The sequence below is a fragment of the Carassius gibelio genome, chromosome A23, assembly GCF_023724105.1.
Source record: "Carassius gibelio isolate Cgi1373 ecotype wild population from Czech Republic chromosome A23, carGib1.2-hapl.c, whole genome shotgun sequence".
Lineage (NCBI taxonomy): Eukaryota > Metazoa > Chordata > Actinopteri > Cypriniformes > Cyprinidae > Carassius > Carassius gibelio.
The window spans coordinates 12,884,993-12,899,332 of record NC_068393.1 but is presented as its reverse complement, the minus strand read 5'-3'; the positions used below and the strand labels follow the sequence as shown (position 1 = coordinate 12,899,332).

General features: G+C 35.9%; 1 protein-coding gene across 1 annotated transcript in view; it reads left to right on the top strand.

Moving 5' to 3' along the window:
- Positions 1 to 11,476, top strand: part of LOC127944198 (laminin subunit beta-1-like) — a 32,268-nt gene extending 20,792 nt beyond the window's left edge. Inside the window, exons 18-35 of the mRNA XM_052540039.1 lie at positions 53 to 173; positions 783 to 975; positions 1,130 to 1,273; positions 1,461 to 1,692; positions 2,477 to 2,640; positions 2,713 to 2,937; positions 4,711 to 4,925; positions 5,799 to 5,895; positions 5,983 to 6,355; positions 6,621 to 6,805; positions 7,481 to 7,722; positions 7,831 to 8,046; positions 8,130 to 8,274; positions 8,822 to 9,029; positions 9,120 to 9,261; positions 9,807 to 9,983; positions 10,069 to 10,228; positions 10,390 to 11,476. Coding sequence (XP_052395999.1) covers positions 53 to 173; positions 783 to 975; positions 1,130 to 1,273; positions 1,461 to 1,692; positions 2,477 to 2,640; positions 2,713 to 2,937; positions 4,711 to 4,925; positions 5,799 to 5,895; positions 5,983 to 6,355; positions 6,621 to 6,805; positions 7,481 to 7,722; positions 7,831 to 8,046; positions 8,130 to 8,274; positions 8,822 to 9,029; positions 9,120 to 9,261; positions 9,807 to 9,983; positions 10,069 to 10,228; positions 10,390 to 10,526 — 3,376 coding nt within the window. The 3' untranslated portion in view covers positions 10,527 to 11,476. The remainder of the gene's footprint in view (positions 1 to 52; positions 174 to 782; positions 976 to 1,129; positions 1,274 to 1,460; positions 1,693 to 2,476; positions 2,641 to 2,712; positions 2,938 to 4,710; positions 4,926 to 5,798; positions 5,896 to 5,982; positions 6,356 to 6,620; positions 6,806 to 7,480; positions 7,723 to 7,830; positions 8,047 to 8,129; positions 8,275 to 8,821; positions 9,030 to 9,119; positions 9,262 to 9,806; positions 9,984 to 10,068; positions 10,229 to 10,389) is intronic.
- The last annotated feature ends 2,864 nt before the right edge of the window (positions 11,477 to 14,340 follow it).

The following is a 14,340-nucleotide window of genomic DNA, read 5'->3' as shown; positions in this document are numbered from 1 at the left end:
ATTACTGTACTGTACATGAATATTTTTAGTAATTGTTTGCAACTCTTGACAGGTATGTTGACATGCCAAGGCCTTTTTGCTTTGAGCCAAACAACCAGTATGTGGTTTCCATCCGTTTCCAGCGCCATGCCGTGTCTCACCGGCATCTCACCGCCTTCACCCTGATAGACTCAGTAAGGAGTGGTTAAATGCTTAAAATAAGGAACGCATATGGGGCAATTTTCTAACCATGGTTACTGTAATACAAGCAGTATGGAAGCATATTGGTAGCAATATTCAATTTGGAATGTAGAATGCAAAATGACTACATGCATTTCTGTATTTACATTTTTCAATTCATTTGTTAATTTTCATATGCCATTTCATACACTAGTTTTAATTTGTAAAATGAATACTAATTTTAACGCTTTATAAGTTTATAAATATCTAATCATTTCTGTAATACAATTTCATTTTAATTTTGCAACTTATGAAGCATTAAAATTAGTATTCATTTTACAAATTAAAACAAGTGTATGAAATGGCAAATGAAAATTATGTAATTTAATTTTCATTTTGCACCAAATGTTGCACAAATGTATTGGAAAATGTAAATGTAAATACAGAAATGCATTGCCATTTTACATATTGCATTGTCATTTTGCATACTACATTCCAAATTGAATATTGCAACCCATATGCTTCAGTAAAGCAGTGCCCCCTGCTGGTGTAATTATATTAAAGTATAGAGACTGCTGTTGATCTTATGATGACAAAAGCTTAATCTTTCTCTCTCCCCACAGCTTGTACTGATACCCAAGTATGAAGAGCTTCCAGGTTTCCTGGGTGACAATGCCCCAGATGAACGTAGACGTCAGGAGATGGAGTTGTACATGTGTTTGGATTCCTTCATGACTGTGCCGATGCCTGCGCTGGCTGAGCTGTGCACTACTCTCATCTGCAGCATCTCCTCGATCATGTATAACGGTGCCCTGGGTGAGTCTCACAGTGATGGGGTCAAACTCAAAGATCCCTCCTCAATGTCCAGTCAAAACAACTTTTTCATTCTGAAAAATCTCCTGCTGTTGTTTAGATTCTTACCAATAGCTTCCTAAAAAGAGGTAATAGTTTGAACTTTTTGTTTCTGCAGCATGTGAGTGTGACCCTCAGGGTTCACTGAGTGCAGAGTGTGACAAAGTTGGAGGTCAGTGTCACTGTAAACCCAATGTTATTGGCCGCAAATGTGATCAGTGCGCACCAGGGACGTTCAGATTTGGGCCATATGGCTGCACTGGTGAGACACTTTTTATTGTCAGAGGAGAAAAAGCGTTTTAATTGCTATTTAACTGAAAACACATTGATCATGTAAAAAAAAAAAATTGATAGACACCTTTAATAGGGCCTTCAATGTTATTTTTATATTGTAGCTAACTGTTGTAATTTCACATCGTCCCTCACTCTCTTTTCTCTGTCTCCAACAGTATGTGACTGCCACTCTCAGGGCTCTGTAGGGCATCAGTGTGACCCTGTGACAGGCCAGTGCCTGTGCCAGCATGGGGCGACTGGCCGCCAGTGCTCTGAATGCCAGCCGGGTCAGTGGGGATTTCCAAACTGTAGACAGTGCCAGTGTAATGGCCATGCAGAGATCTGTGACCCTGAAACAGGTGCCTGCTATGAGTGCAGGGACTCCACAGCTGGACAGTTGTGTGAGAGGTGAGAGACTGCTTAATGTGGCCAATGCACTGACTACATCAGTGAGACTAAATCAGTGACAAATTACATTTAGTTCAATGATTGAAGTCACAATGTAATGTATGCTTTGCAAAGGAGGGTGAGACAGCAGAAATCTATAGGTCAAATATGACCGCAAATAAGTTATTTAATTAAGTTAATTAATTCGTAAATAAATATATATATTTCTATATTATCTGCTGACTCCAAATGTTTGAATGGCAGTGTAAGATAGGTTGATATTATTCTGCAGGGATGCAATAACTTAATTAAAAAATTTTGATTTTTACAGTTTCTATTTCAAATAAACAATGTTCTTTTGAACTTTGTATTTGTCAGAGAATTCTATAGTAATGGATGCAGAAAATTCAACTTGGCATCACAGGAACACATTATATTTTAAAACATTCAAATAGAAAATAGTTATTTTAAATCACAATAATATTTCACAAATTGCTGTTTTTACTGTATTTTTCTTATTAAATAATTGAAGCCTTAGTGAGCACATGTAAGAGACTTTCTAACAAAAATAAATGCATTAATGCATTTTGTTTAACATAATGCTCCATGAAATATTATGTTTATTATAATAATAAATGTATGGTATGATACTAATAATATGCACATATCCATAGGCTACTCTGTAATAAATGTACAATAGTGAGAGAAAAAAAGTAGTCTTAATGTAATTAGAGATTATTTAGAAAAAATTAAAAATATATTTTTCTTCTAAAAAAGTGCATACATTTTTCTTCCCTTTCTTAAGGTGTGTAAACGGTTTCTATGGTAACCCAATATTGGGTTCTGGCGAGCACTGTCGCCCCTGTCCATGTCCAGGACACCTTGATGGCGGACACTCCAGAGGAGCTTCCTGTCTCACAGATTATGCCTCCAATCAGATCCTCTGCCAGTGTGGTGAAGGATATGCAGGTAAAATAGTGTCACTAAATCAATAGCTTTTAATTCTCATTAAGTAGTTTTACTGACAGTGTCCTCTCTAAGGTCCTCGCTGTGATCTCTGTGCCCCCGGTTATTATCGTGATCCTGAGCAGCCTGGTGGGACATGCCGGCCATGCCAGTGCAACGGGAACATTGACCCCCAAGACCCAGAGTCATGTGACCCACGAACTGGCCAATGCCTCAAGTGCCTGTATAACACAGACGGCCACTCTTGCTCTGAGTGTAAACCAGGTTACTATGGAAATGCACTCGCTCAGGACTGCAGGCGTAAGTACAGTGACTCTAAAGCTTCAAAGCATTTTTTTAAGGACGTTGCTAAATAATTTAAAAATGTTTTGTGTATTTGGTATAATTAAACGTGTTTATGTGGTTTAAGGTTAAAAAACACATTATTTTGCCACATATTGTACATTGTTGTTTTCTCCTCTTTGCCCCGCCTTTCTGAAACACGTAGATTATAATGACTTTTACTGTCTTTTTACATGTTGCGTTGCATCGCGCCGCATAGACATAAAACCATGTCTGCATTTGTGATCAGAGAAACGTCAACAACAAGCACTACTCTTTGAATAGTCAGTGCAAATCCTTTAAATATGAAAACATACTTACAGGCTGTAAGTCAGCATTATTTGTCAGAACACTAGCATTGTAGGTGTTGTTAAAAGACCCGGTACTTCGGGACCAAGTCGGTACTAAAAAGATGAAAATTTGACGGTACCAGGTTTCTGTAAGTGCAAAGCAGAAAACGTGGAGGGAATCTCAAAATCCAGTCATGAAAATGAAACTTACATTTTATTATGGACAGTCACGGAATTTGTCAAAATTAAAATTAATTAATCAAATCAAATCTCCATATGGACCAGTATCTGTAAATGTTAAGCCGCAAAAGTTAAATGTTAAAGTTAAATGTTAAGCCGCGTATATGTGTGAATGAATGAATGGCAGAGACGTGCGGTTTTGTTTACTACATAGACTGAAGCGCATGGCACTTGTGGTAATTTCTGCATCTGCTGTCTCAGTGAGGACAAAGATACATAGACAACATCACCAGAAAGGTTCTGAGTCACTTCACAAGCATTTTACCGTTTCATATGAGCAAAAGCAGTGTCAAAATAAAAGTAGCCCATCAAAATAAAAGTTAATTTTTACATAAAGGCATTGTTCTAGAAATATTACTATTATTTAGTAGAATGTATGTGATACTGCTACTAATGTTCAAAAAATTAATAAAACTTTATTTTGTAAAGAAATAAATCACACAATATTTCTTCCATGTTTAAATTTTAATTGCAAATCCCCTTTATTTAAAAAAAAATTAATGTTTAAATTTCATTAATCAAAAGACAAATTAAATTTGGGTAAGACTTTTTTACTGTTCTTCATAATTATATTACTTGTAGAAAAATTTTAAACATAATTGCAAATAAGTATAAAGAATAGCATTGGTTTTATTTTAATGTGATAAAAAGTTTTTTTTCTTTTTTTTAATTTGCATATTTTTGTGTTTTGCTTTGGTACCGAAATTGGTACCGAGAAACGTGGATTTTCACTGGTATCGGTACCGAATACTGAAGTTTTGGTACCGTGACAACACTGATTGTAGGCTACTCGCACAGGAAACAGTCCTGGTCCTCTATAAAATGCGCTGCACACATCTGAATATTTACCACGGATTTCTAGTTGTGTCTTCTTTTGGAAGGCAAAAAAAGTAGTTTCGCTTTCACAACGAAACACAACTTAAAGTTACGCTTTCTTTCTTCGCACAAACATTTTTGCAGTGTTATGCAAATCTTCCCACACAGTGCGTTAAACGTGGGGGCATGTTTAAACGAGGCATTTTAGGAGGATGTGAACAAGTCTTAACTTTTATAAAGAATATCTCTTTGGGTTTGAAAATTTTGTCTTTGCAACTTTAGGGATCTTATCTATTCACGAACGGCTTGTAACACTCCAAAGAACTTGGAATTGCATCATGTTACCCCTTAAAATGAATGAATTCATGCATTTATATGTAATTCTGCACTCTGTCTTGTCCTGCAGGCTGTACTTGTGTAACTGCAGGCACTTTAGAGAACTACTGTGCTGATGGAGTGTGTCACTGTGATAAACAGACCGGTCAATGCCCCTGCAAGCCAAACATTATCGGTCACAACTGTGACCAATGCACCCCCAACCACTGGAACTTCGGTTCAAACTGTGGATGTGAGCCCTGTGAATGTGTCCAACCAAATGCCTTCAGTACCCACTGCAACATGGTATGTTCTGTGACATACAGTATCTTTATTTTTAACTTTAAAATAAATGATAACTTTATTTAGCATTAAATCTTTATTTCAAATTTGAAACCTCAACAAAAAGCAATAAATGACAATAAACAAATGAAGGTCAAGATATAATGTGACATGGACAGATGTTACTATACGTTTTCAAACCCCCAAATGTGGTGAAATATGCATGGCAACTGTCATGGCAAACATCCAAAAACATATAGTGCTACTAAACTTTTATTATGTGAACGATATGTTGTTTAGAAAATTCATTTATTAAATGTATTAAATTCATTAAAGATAATAATAAGAAATGTTTCTTGAGCACCAAATCAGCATATTATGATTTCTGAAGGATAAATAAAAACTATATTAATGGATGCAGAAAATCCAGGTTTGCCTTGACAGAAATAAAACAGAAAATTGTTATTTTAAATAGTAATAATATATCATGATATTATTGTTTTTACTGTTTTTTTGTTTGTATTTTAATCACATAAATGGATCCTTGATGAGGATAAGAGACTTCTTTCAAAATATTATTCCACCAAACATTTCAATGGTAGTGTTTCTTGCAAAAATGTTAAATACATTTAAATAAAAAACTTTAAATTAAATGTAAAATTAAAAATACAAATTAGACTCTTTAGATAACTAAATATTTACTACCTTAAACAGTTGTATCTGACATTATGGGCTTACATTAAATTCAAAGATGCTTTATTTTTTATGTATAATTAATTCATCTCATTTTGAATTATTATTTTTTATTTTATTTTATTTTAGTCTGAAGAGGGTCTTGGAATCCAGTGTTTTCATGGGTTAATGATTTTCTTCTTCTGCCTCTCTATGTGCTTGTAGTTCAGCGGTCAGTGTCATTGTCAGACAGGGTTTGGAGGGCGACAGTGCAGTGAATGTGAGGCGTTTCACTGGGGCGATCCCAGAGGGCAGTGTGAACGTGAGTAGTGCACACACACACACACACTTCTTACTTCTGTTTCTTCTCTTTGTATATATCATTATTCCTTTATCTCCCACTGATCAGAGTGTAACTGCCACCCTCTGGGGTCCGATGTGGCTCAGTGTGACCGCATAACAGGTGCATGTGTGTGTAAGAAGGAGGCTTCAGGACGACATTGTGATGAGTGCGCCCGTGGCTTTACTGGAAACTTCCCCAAGTGCATTCCCTGCCATCCCTGCTTCCAGCTATGGGATGATGCCTTATGCAAGATCGTCCGGGATCTGACCCACATCAAGGATGTCATTGCCATGATTCTGGAAAAGGGTGAGGTGCCCGGACTCAGCGATGTGCGCATACTTGAACTAGAGAAGAAGCTGGCACAGGTTCAAGACCTGATTCGAGATGGAGACCGAGAGGGAACCTTTAACTTAATAAGCCAGGCTATCGATGACTTAAGGTAAAGCCTGAACACAGTGGGCGGCACTGTAAATGTCATTTCACTTTAGTATGGCTAGCAGAGAGGGCCTAAAAATAATTTCACTTGCATTAAAAATTGTTATATTTTCAATCTTTATTGATGAGCATTATTTTGCAAACGCTGTTTTATTATGTACCTAACATACATTGTTAGTGGCATTTGGCACTTTGCGAGTATCATTTTAAGTTGCACGTTACATGAGGATGATTTTTATTGTTCTCCATTTAAATGCACATATTTTCAGAGCGGAGATCGCTTTGACTGATGGGCGTCTGATGAGCACGAGTCGTGAGCTGAATGTGACTGCAGACCTTGACAATGCTCTGAAACGAAACCTAACTGCAATGGAGAAAGAACTGAAAGACTTGAACAATACACTTCACCGACTGCATATAGACCTAGAGAACTATCTCACTGTTGGATTTGCAGGTAAAGTATTATTTCTTAAGTTTTGTTTGGGTTGGTTGAAAAAAAAAAATATTACATCCAATCAAAATTAACCAAAGAAAACACTTACTTTGTAATTTTTCATCAAAATTCCTCATCTGAAATGACTTTCCTTTTAAGGTTTCCAGTTCACACCAAGAAAGAATGATAACTGTATTGAAAACAGATGATAAACAGATGATAATGTTCTGTTTATTAAAAGCTCTCGCTGCCGTTTGGTTGTCTGCAACTTTAAATGCTTGACATCTTTGAAGTCAATTATTATGTAAATTATTATATCAATTTCTCAACAACAAAAAAAAACTTACTAAAAGTTATTCTATTTATATTGTTCCTCTGAGTCATTATTTTTATAGCCATTATTTCCCTATTGAAAAATATAAACTAATAGCCAAATAATTAATTGGGTATTATTTAACAAACTTCAGTTCCACTGGAAAATTTTCCCCATCCAATCAATAAGAAAGTAAAGCCAATAAAGCCTTTCATTTTTTTTATTAAACGTCCTGTTTCCCCATGCCACACACATTATGGAAGTGACACCATAGCCTTTTCCAAGAAAATGGGTAGTAAACCCACCTTTACATTCATATTCAGAACAGTTTTGTTGAAAACATTTAACCCATGTTACTGTCTTTTGTCATTTTTGCTTTACAGAGCAGTTTGAAAACATCCGCAAGTACTACCAGAGTTCACTGAATTCAGAGAAGCGCTGTAATGCCTCCGTATACGGACCCCAGAGTCCTGTGGAACAGTCCGAGGACACACGTAACCGTACAGAAGCCCTGCTGAAAGACAGAAAAGATCTCCATACAGTCGCTGCCAATAACAAGTCTTTGTCTGAACTGGAGGAAAAAGCTCATGAGATAGACCAAACGCTCCAGCACCTCAGCAACAAGGTAGAGACTTTGAGCAATACTTTGGCTTGAGACCTGGAAGAGAGCCTAAGAAAAAAGTTAACTTTATCAGTGACACATTCTTGATTCTTGTTTTTCTTATGCTTTGAGGTATGTGGTGGCCATGATAACACCAGTGCAAATAGTAGCTGTCCAAATAGCCCATGTGGAGGAGCTGGCTGCCGTGACAGTGACGGTGCGCTGAAGTGTGGAGGGAAAGGATGTAAAGGAACTGTAGGTGCCTCAGTGACGGCCCTGGACAGTGCTGATGAAGTTCATAAGAACCTGACCGCTACCAGCAAGGAGTTAAAAACCATTGATAAAAAGGTAAACACTGTCTGTTTGTGCTAGTGCAGTGCGTGTGTGTGTATGCGTGTTAAGAGCCTGAATAATCTCTGCTTACCTCTCAGCTCAGAGACATCGCTAAACTCACCCAGACTGTGAAGACTCAAGCAAAGGACACACTCGATAAAGCCCAGAGCAAGAAAGAACTCTTTGAGAACTCCAACAAAATATTACGAGACTTCATTAAGGAGATTAAAGACTTTTTGAATGGTCAGTGATTGTGTTTTCAGTAGTTTTTTTGTGTTGTGTGAAATGTGAGGACGTTAAGGGATAGTTCAGTGCAAAAATATTCTCACCCTTGTGTTGTTCGAAATTCCATACAATACAATAAATTTATACTACCTTTCAAAACTTTTAAAAATATTAAAAAACAAACAAAAAACTCTTACTGAGAGTATAACAGTAGGGCAATAGTGATATGTATCCAACAGACAAAAATTTGAGTTACTTAAATCTTCCCCTGCAAAGCTCTACAATTTTATTTCTACCTGTACACATTCAAACCTGGTGCATCATGACTGGTAACAAGATGCACTAGAATATTTGTTAAAACTTGCAACATCTTTTATGTTGCATGTATAAAAAATAATAATAATTAGAATTTGAATGTTAACATATGTATTTGAGTAAATCATAGATTTACATTTTTTGCACGAACTGTCATTCTAAAATGTTTAATTATCATAAATGCCTAACTATCACTTACATGAAAACCTTAAAAAGCTTTTTTTAATACTAAAACTCATGATATATTCAGAGGAGGGAGCAGATCCAGAAAGCATTGAAAAAGTGGCCCAGCAGGTTTTGGCGATCTCCTTACCATTCAACAGGACCGTAATAGACAACATCATCGAGCAGATCAAAGCCAACATCGCCAACCTCACCAATGTGGAGGGAGTGTTCAACCACACCACAGAGCAACTGGCCAAAGTCAGGGATCTGCTTAAGAGAGCTCAAGATGCAAAGTACGCAAGAGAGAACATTGTTCACTTTGGTACACAGAAATCCACATATTGTAAATTACATTTTGTGTGTGTGATTTTGTGTTTGTGCAGAACTAAAGCTGAAGAGGTGAGCGATAACATCAATAAAACTAAAGAAGCTCTTGAAACTACTCAGAGTGTCATAAAAACTGCTGAGAAGGAAATGACCACAGCCCTGGAAAACCTCAAGAATGCCCAAAACATCACTACTTTGGTAAAACTAATGTTGCTACATTGTTTCATGTTTCTCTTGCTCTCTCTTTTTTTTTTGACTAACATTTACTACTAACATTTTTTTCTTACTTACACTATCATTTTTTTTCATGTTTTTTTAAGTATTTTATGCTCACCAAAACAGCATTTATTAAAACATTTAAAAACAGTATAATGTTGTTACAATTTAAAGTTTTCTATTTTTATACATAATCCTTCAGAAATCATTCTAATACGCTAATTTGCTGCTCAAGAAAAATGTATTTTTATTATCAGTGTTAAAAACAGTTGTGCTGCTTAACATTTATTGTGGAAACTCTTTTTCCAGAATTCTTTGATGTTCAAAAGAACAACATTTATTGGAGATATAAATCTTTTGCAACATTATAAATGTCCTTACTGTCACTTTTGATTAGTTTAATTTGTCCATGCAGAAAAAAAATGTATTTCTTAAAAAAAATAATAATAATAACAAAAAAATCCCAAACCTATCGACTCGTAGTTTATGATTTGATCTAATCTCCTGTCTATCTCTTCGCTGAACAGGTGGACAACAAACTCTTAAATTTAGACAAGAACCTCATGGATGTGATGATGCGATTGGCCAATTTGTCAAATGGAGTAGATTTATTGAAAAATAAAACGGAGCAGAACAGGGAGATGGCAAAAGTTGCCAAAGCTCAGTCTGACAATGCAACTCAAGAGTCTACTGGACTTCAAGAGGTGTGTGTATGTCTAGCTATATTTATTTAGAGCTTCTGAAATGAACATTTAATGTTATTTGTGTATGCATGTTTGTGTTTAAAAGGAACTGGCAAATGCTGAGAATCTGTATAAAGAGCTGAAAGAGAAGGTGGACTCTGTGGGAGGCACAGGAGAAGGTAACATCAACCAGAGAATCATGGAGATGAAGAAAGAAGCAGAGGAGCTGCTGAAGAAGGCCACCATGGACATGGAAACCCTCAGAAGTATGTGTCCAAATGCACTGATCGTTTACTGAAGCTATAACCCAAGTGTTATTTTTTTTTAATTCAATGAAAAATTTGAATTTTTTTTTTTTTTTTCAAGTTATTTGACTTTGTTTGGCTCTTTTCTCATCGTCTTGTTTTTCTGTGTCCTTTCTTTGAAGAACTGGAGAGAAAGTTTAACAAGAACGAGCAGAAGATGCAGCAGCAGCGGGATGAACTGGCAGATCTGGAGAAAAACGTTACAGAAGTCAAAGATTATATCCGATTTAAAGTCATGGGCTACAACAACTGTCAGTAGGAACTGTAAATAAATGACAAAAGCCTGAAATCAGGACTCAATTTCTCTTCTTAATCACCCTCTGTGTGATATATATTCTTTCATTACAGCCCATATTGCTATTTCATTCCGAATTAACAGCTTTGCTACTTATTTGTTGTGAAGTTGATGACAGTTTTCAGAATGAAGCACTAGGTCTCATGGTCATCATACTAAATCAGTGGTTCCCAAAATTTTTAAGGTGTTGGAGGGCTGTAAAACCATCGAATACACCAAGTCTCATTTCATGTCCTTTTCACTGCTCATATATTTTCCTAAACTGCTGTTTTGTTCTTATTTTATCAAAACTAGCAAACTCTTTGCTAGCTAAGAAAATTAAACAAATGCTTACATCCGTTGACAGAGCCCTCAGTTATGTTATTTATTTAATGTTAACAGTGTATTCATTTGTATGGGTTGATTCATTTTGATTACATTTTCTGCTATATATTTATATAGTGGCCAAAAACATGCACTACTCTTCAAATGTTTGGGATCAGTAAGATTTTCTGTAAAGAAATGAACACTTTTATTCAGCAAAGATGTGTTCATTTGACAAAAGTGAAATTAAAGGCATTTAGAATGTAACAAAAGATAACAATTAGGATGAGAACTATTCATCAAAGAATCCTGAAAGGCTGCTGAAATTCATCTCTGCCATCACAGGAATATAATACATAATTTAAAACATATGAAAAAGTAAATAGTTATTTTAAATTGTAATATTATTTCACAATATTACAGATTTATAGATTTTTGCAGCCTTTGTGAGCATAAGAGGCCACTTTGAAATACTTAAAAAAAAAAAATCTTACCGACCATGACTTTTGAACTGTAGTTGCATTTACACATTGAAATGCCTAACACCATAATTTTTATGCTGCATAAAAGACATATATGAACACATTAAACCTTTGGTATGGAATCCAAAAGGTACTGTTTTGTTTTATTTATATGCAGACACAGACTCAGTTATTTTGTGTATTACATATTTAGTACAGAAGGGGGCGATAGAGAATGTAGAAAAAGTGCAACAGTGGCATATATAACCAGTCCCAGGGCCGTTGCAATTGGGGTGAAAGGTGGTGACGATTATAGGGGCCCACGGCCAAGGGGGGCCCCCGGCGGTCTCAACAGTCTGGCTGAGGCTAGCCTTAAAAGACTATCAGGACAGTTGACAGGCCACTGCTGCGTGTCGTCACGAAAGCTTATCATTTTCATATGTCTTTAAGCCTGACCACTTTCCAGTTTAAACATTCAAAAGAGTTTAAATCATTCAAACACAAGACACGGAAAATCTCAACTCGCGCGCGGTGTTCGAAGCGCACGCATCACACAGTCTCAGAGCCGCGTCTCACAGACCGCGACACTGAACCGAGCTCCTTTGCGAAGTTCTCCTCGAACTTCCTCTTGCACCTGAACGAACAAATACAAATCGCAGTTTAAACAAACTGAAAAGGATGTGAAAAAGCCCATTTCAGCACCACAGTGTTCTGGTGTTCAGGGCTCACGCAAAGAGAGGCGAATATAAAATAAAACGAGCTGTGACATATTATACCCAAAAAATCTTCATACATTGGACTACTAGTGAAATTGATAGAAAAAAAATGGGACCAAAAATTATTCAGACACTTTGACCTCACTACGTTTTGCTTACGTGTTTTTCTTTTTTTCCCCTGAATTGCAAATGCAACCTTTTCACATCACAGACTGAAAAAAATTAAGCATTGCTTGGTAACTGTTCAACAAAGTATTGATAGTTGTGCAAATATTGTCATACTAACAGTTGTCTGAAGTTTTGGTTGAATCCATTAAATATCATTATATATCTTTCTATCAAAGTTATCTGACATTATCAAGAAGAATTTGTTCTGAAAGTTCAACTCTGAGTTCTTGTCATATTTTATTACCATTTTATAAACTAGAGCAAATAAACTGTGATAATGTAAGAAATGTTGAAGGTGTCTGTATACATTTTGGTTTGACTGTTAATTTAATTTTTACAATGAAGACTATGCAGTGCTATTTTATAATTAATTATTTGTTTTCTGTACCTGGACACCTACAAACATGAAACAACTTAAACATTGTGGAATTAGCACAAATACATAAATAGAATGAACATATAAATTAAACAATTTCAAACAGGACCCACTGGTACAATCTGCACCGGGGCCCCGCAAACCCCAGCTATACGGCCCTGATCATAAGTATAATTTTCTAATTGCTTTTCTTTCAAATCACCTCGCATCCTGTGTGAACTGTGCAATATGGAGAAAATATCTAATTGCGAGATTTTTTATTTATTTATTTTTTTTGACAGATATTGCGATTTCAAATTTGTAAAGTCAAGCTTCAACTCAATATTGTCAATATGCACAGCATGAGTATCTTAACCCTTGAAATTCTTAGTTTCCATTAAACCATTACAAAGTTCCTTTTTGTTTTTGCCATTATTCCAATAGGAATTACTGTTGTTCTATCCAATACAATTCCCATTATAACCCTGAAATCCTTTTAATTTTCAATTGTGTTTTGGGAGGGGTTCTATATATTTTTCAGCAGACAAGATTATAATGGTATAACTAATTTTATATAATTAACTTATTTTATAGAATTTCACTGGAAATGTTTTTTTTTTTTTTTTTTACATAAATAAAGAACTGTATTTCTTTAGTCAATTATTTAAGTATTCTACATGTTACACTGTATTTGGGATTTTAAGAACAAGTGGAAAATGTGCTGAATGCTTCCTTTAATTCAAGTGAAATTAGCAAGCAGTTAGACTGAATTTTACATTCATTTTAAACGGAGCCAGGCGCGAGTCGACGCAGGTTGCGCACGTGCGTCGAGCATCCATTCTGCCAGATGGAGATTTGCGGTGCAGTGCGCGCGCGATTATACGAGAGGAGCGAGTATGAGAAGCATTTAGAGACATAGGCTGTTTGTGCGGTCTTCTGAATTGGGAATTGGGAACATTCAATAAGAGATGCACTTGATATGCATTGTAACGCAGCTCTTGTAAATTAACTTTTTTGTTTGTTGTCTGTCTTTTCCAAGCTTAAGTTACATAACTTTTTTATTTAGTTTTAATTTACCTAACTATTGACTTGACCCTGTAGACGGGGCATCATTATAATATAATTTCTGCCTCTCATTATTTATAAACTCTATATAAACTATATACTATTTATAAACAGGCAGTGATGTAGAAGAAGGCGTCGGTCTTCCTCTGCGGAGGCGGGGTTTAGCCACACTATTATGTCATAAAGTGGTGCATTTCACAACCTGTTGTTCAGACTAAAGATAAAGTTTTTAGTTCTTAATCTTACACGATGTTTTTATAGTATAGTGACCTATAATATGTCAAATGAGACAAAATAATTTTGATTACTCAGTTCATGGCCCTTTTAAAGGGGGGGTGAAATGCTCGTTTTCACTCAATATCCTATTAATCTTGAGTACCTATAGAGTAGTACTGCATCCTTCATAACTCCAAAAGTCTTTAGTTTTATTATAATCATAAGAGAAAGATAGTCTGTACCGATTTTTCCCGGAAAAACACGAGCGCCTAGAGGCGTGACGTGTGGGCGGAGCTAAAGAATCACGAGCGCCAGTAGGCTTTTGAGTTGAGAGCATGTGGAAGCTGTGACACAGATCCAGAGGCTGAAATTTAACAAGAGCAGCATCAGCAAAGGCGTCTCTATGTGGTATGTACTGAAACTGTATATATTTGCTTAGCGGTTTTGGAAAATGACTAAGTTCCACTTTATGTCGTCCTTTTTTTTTTTTTTTT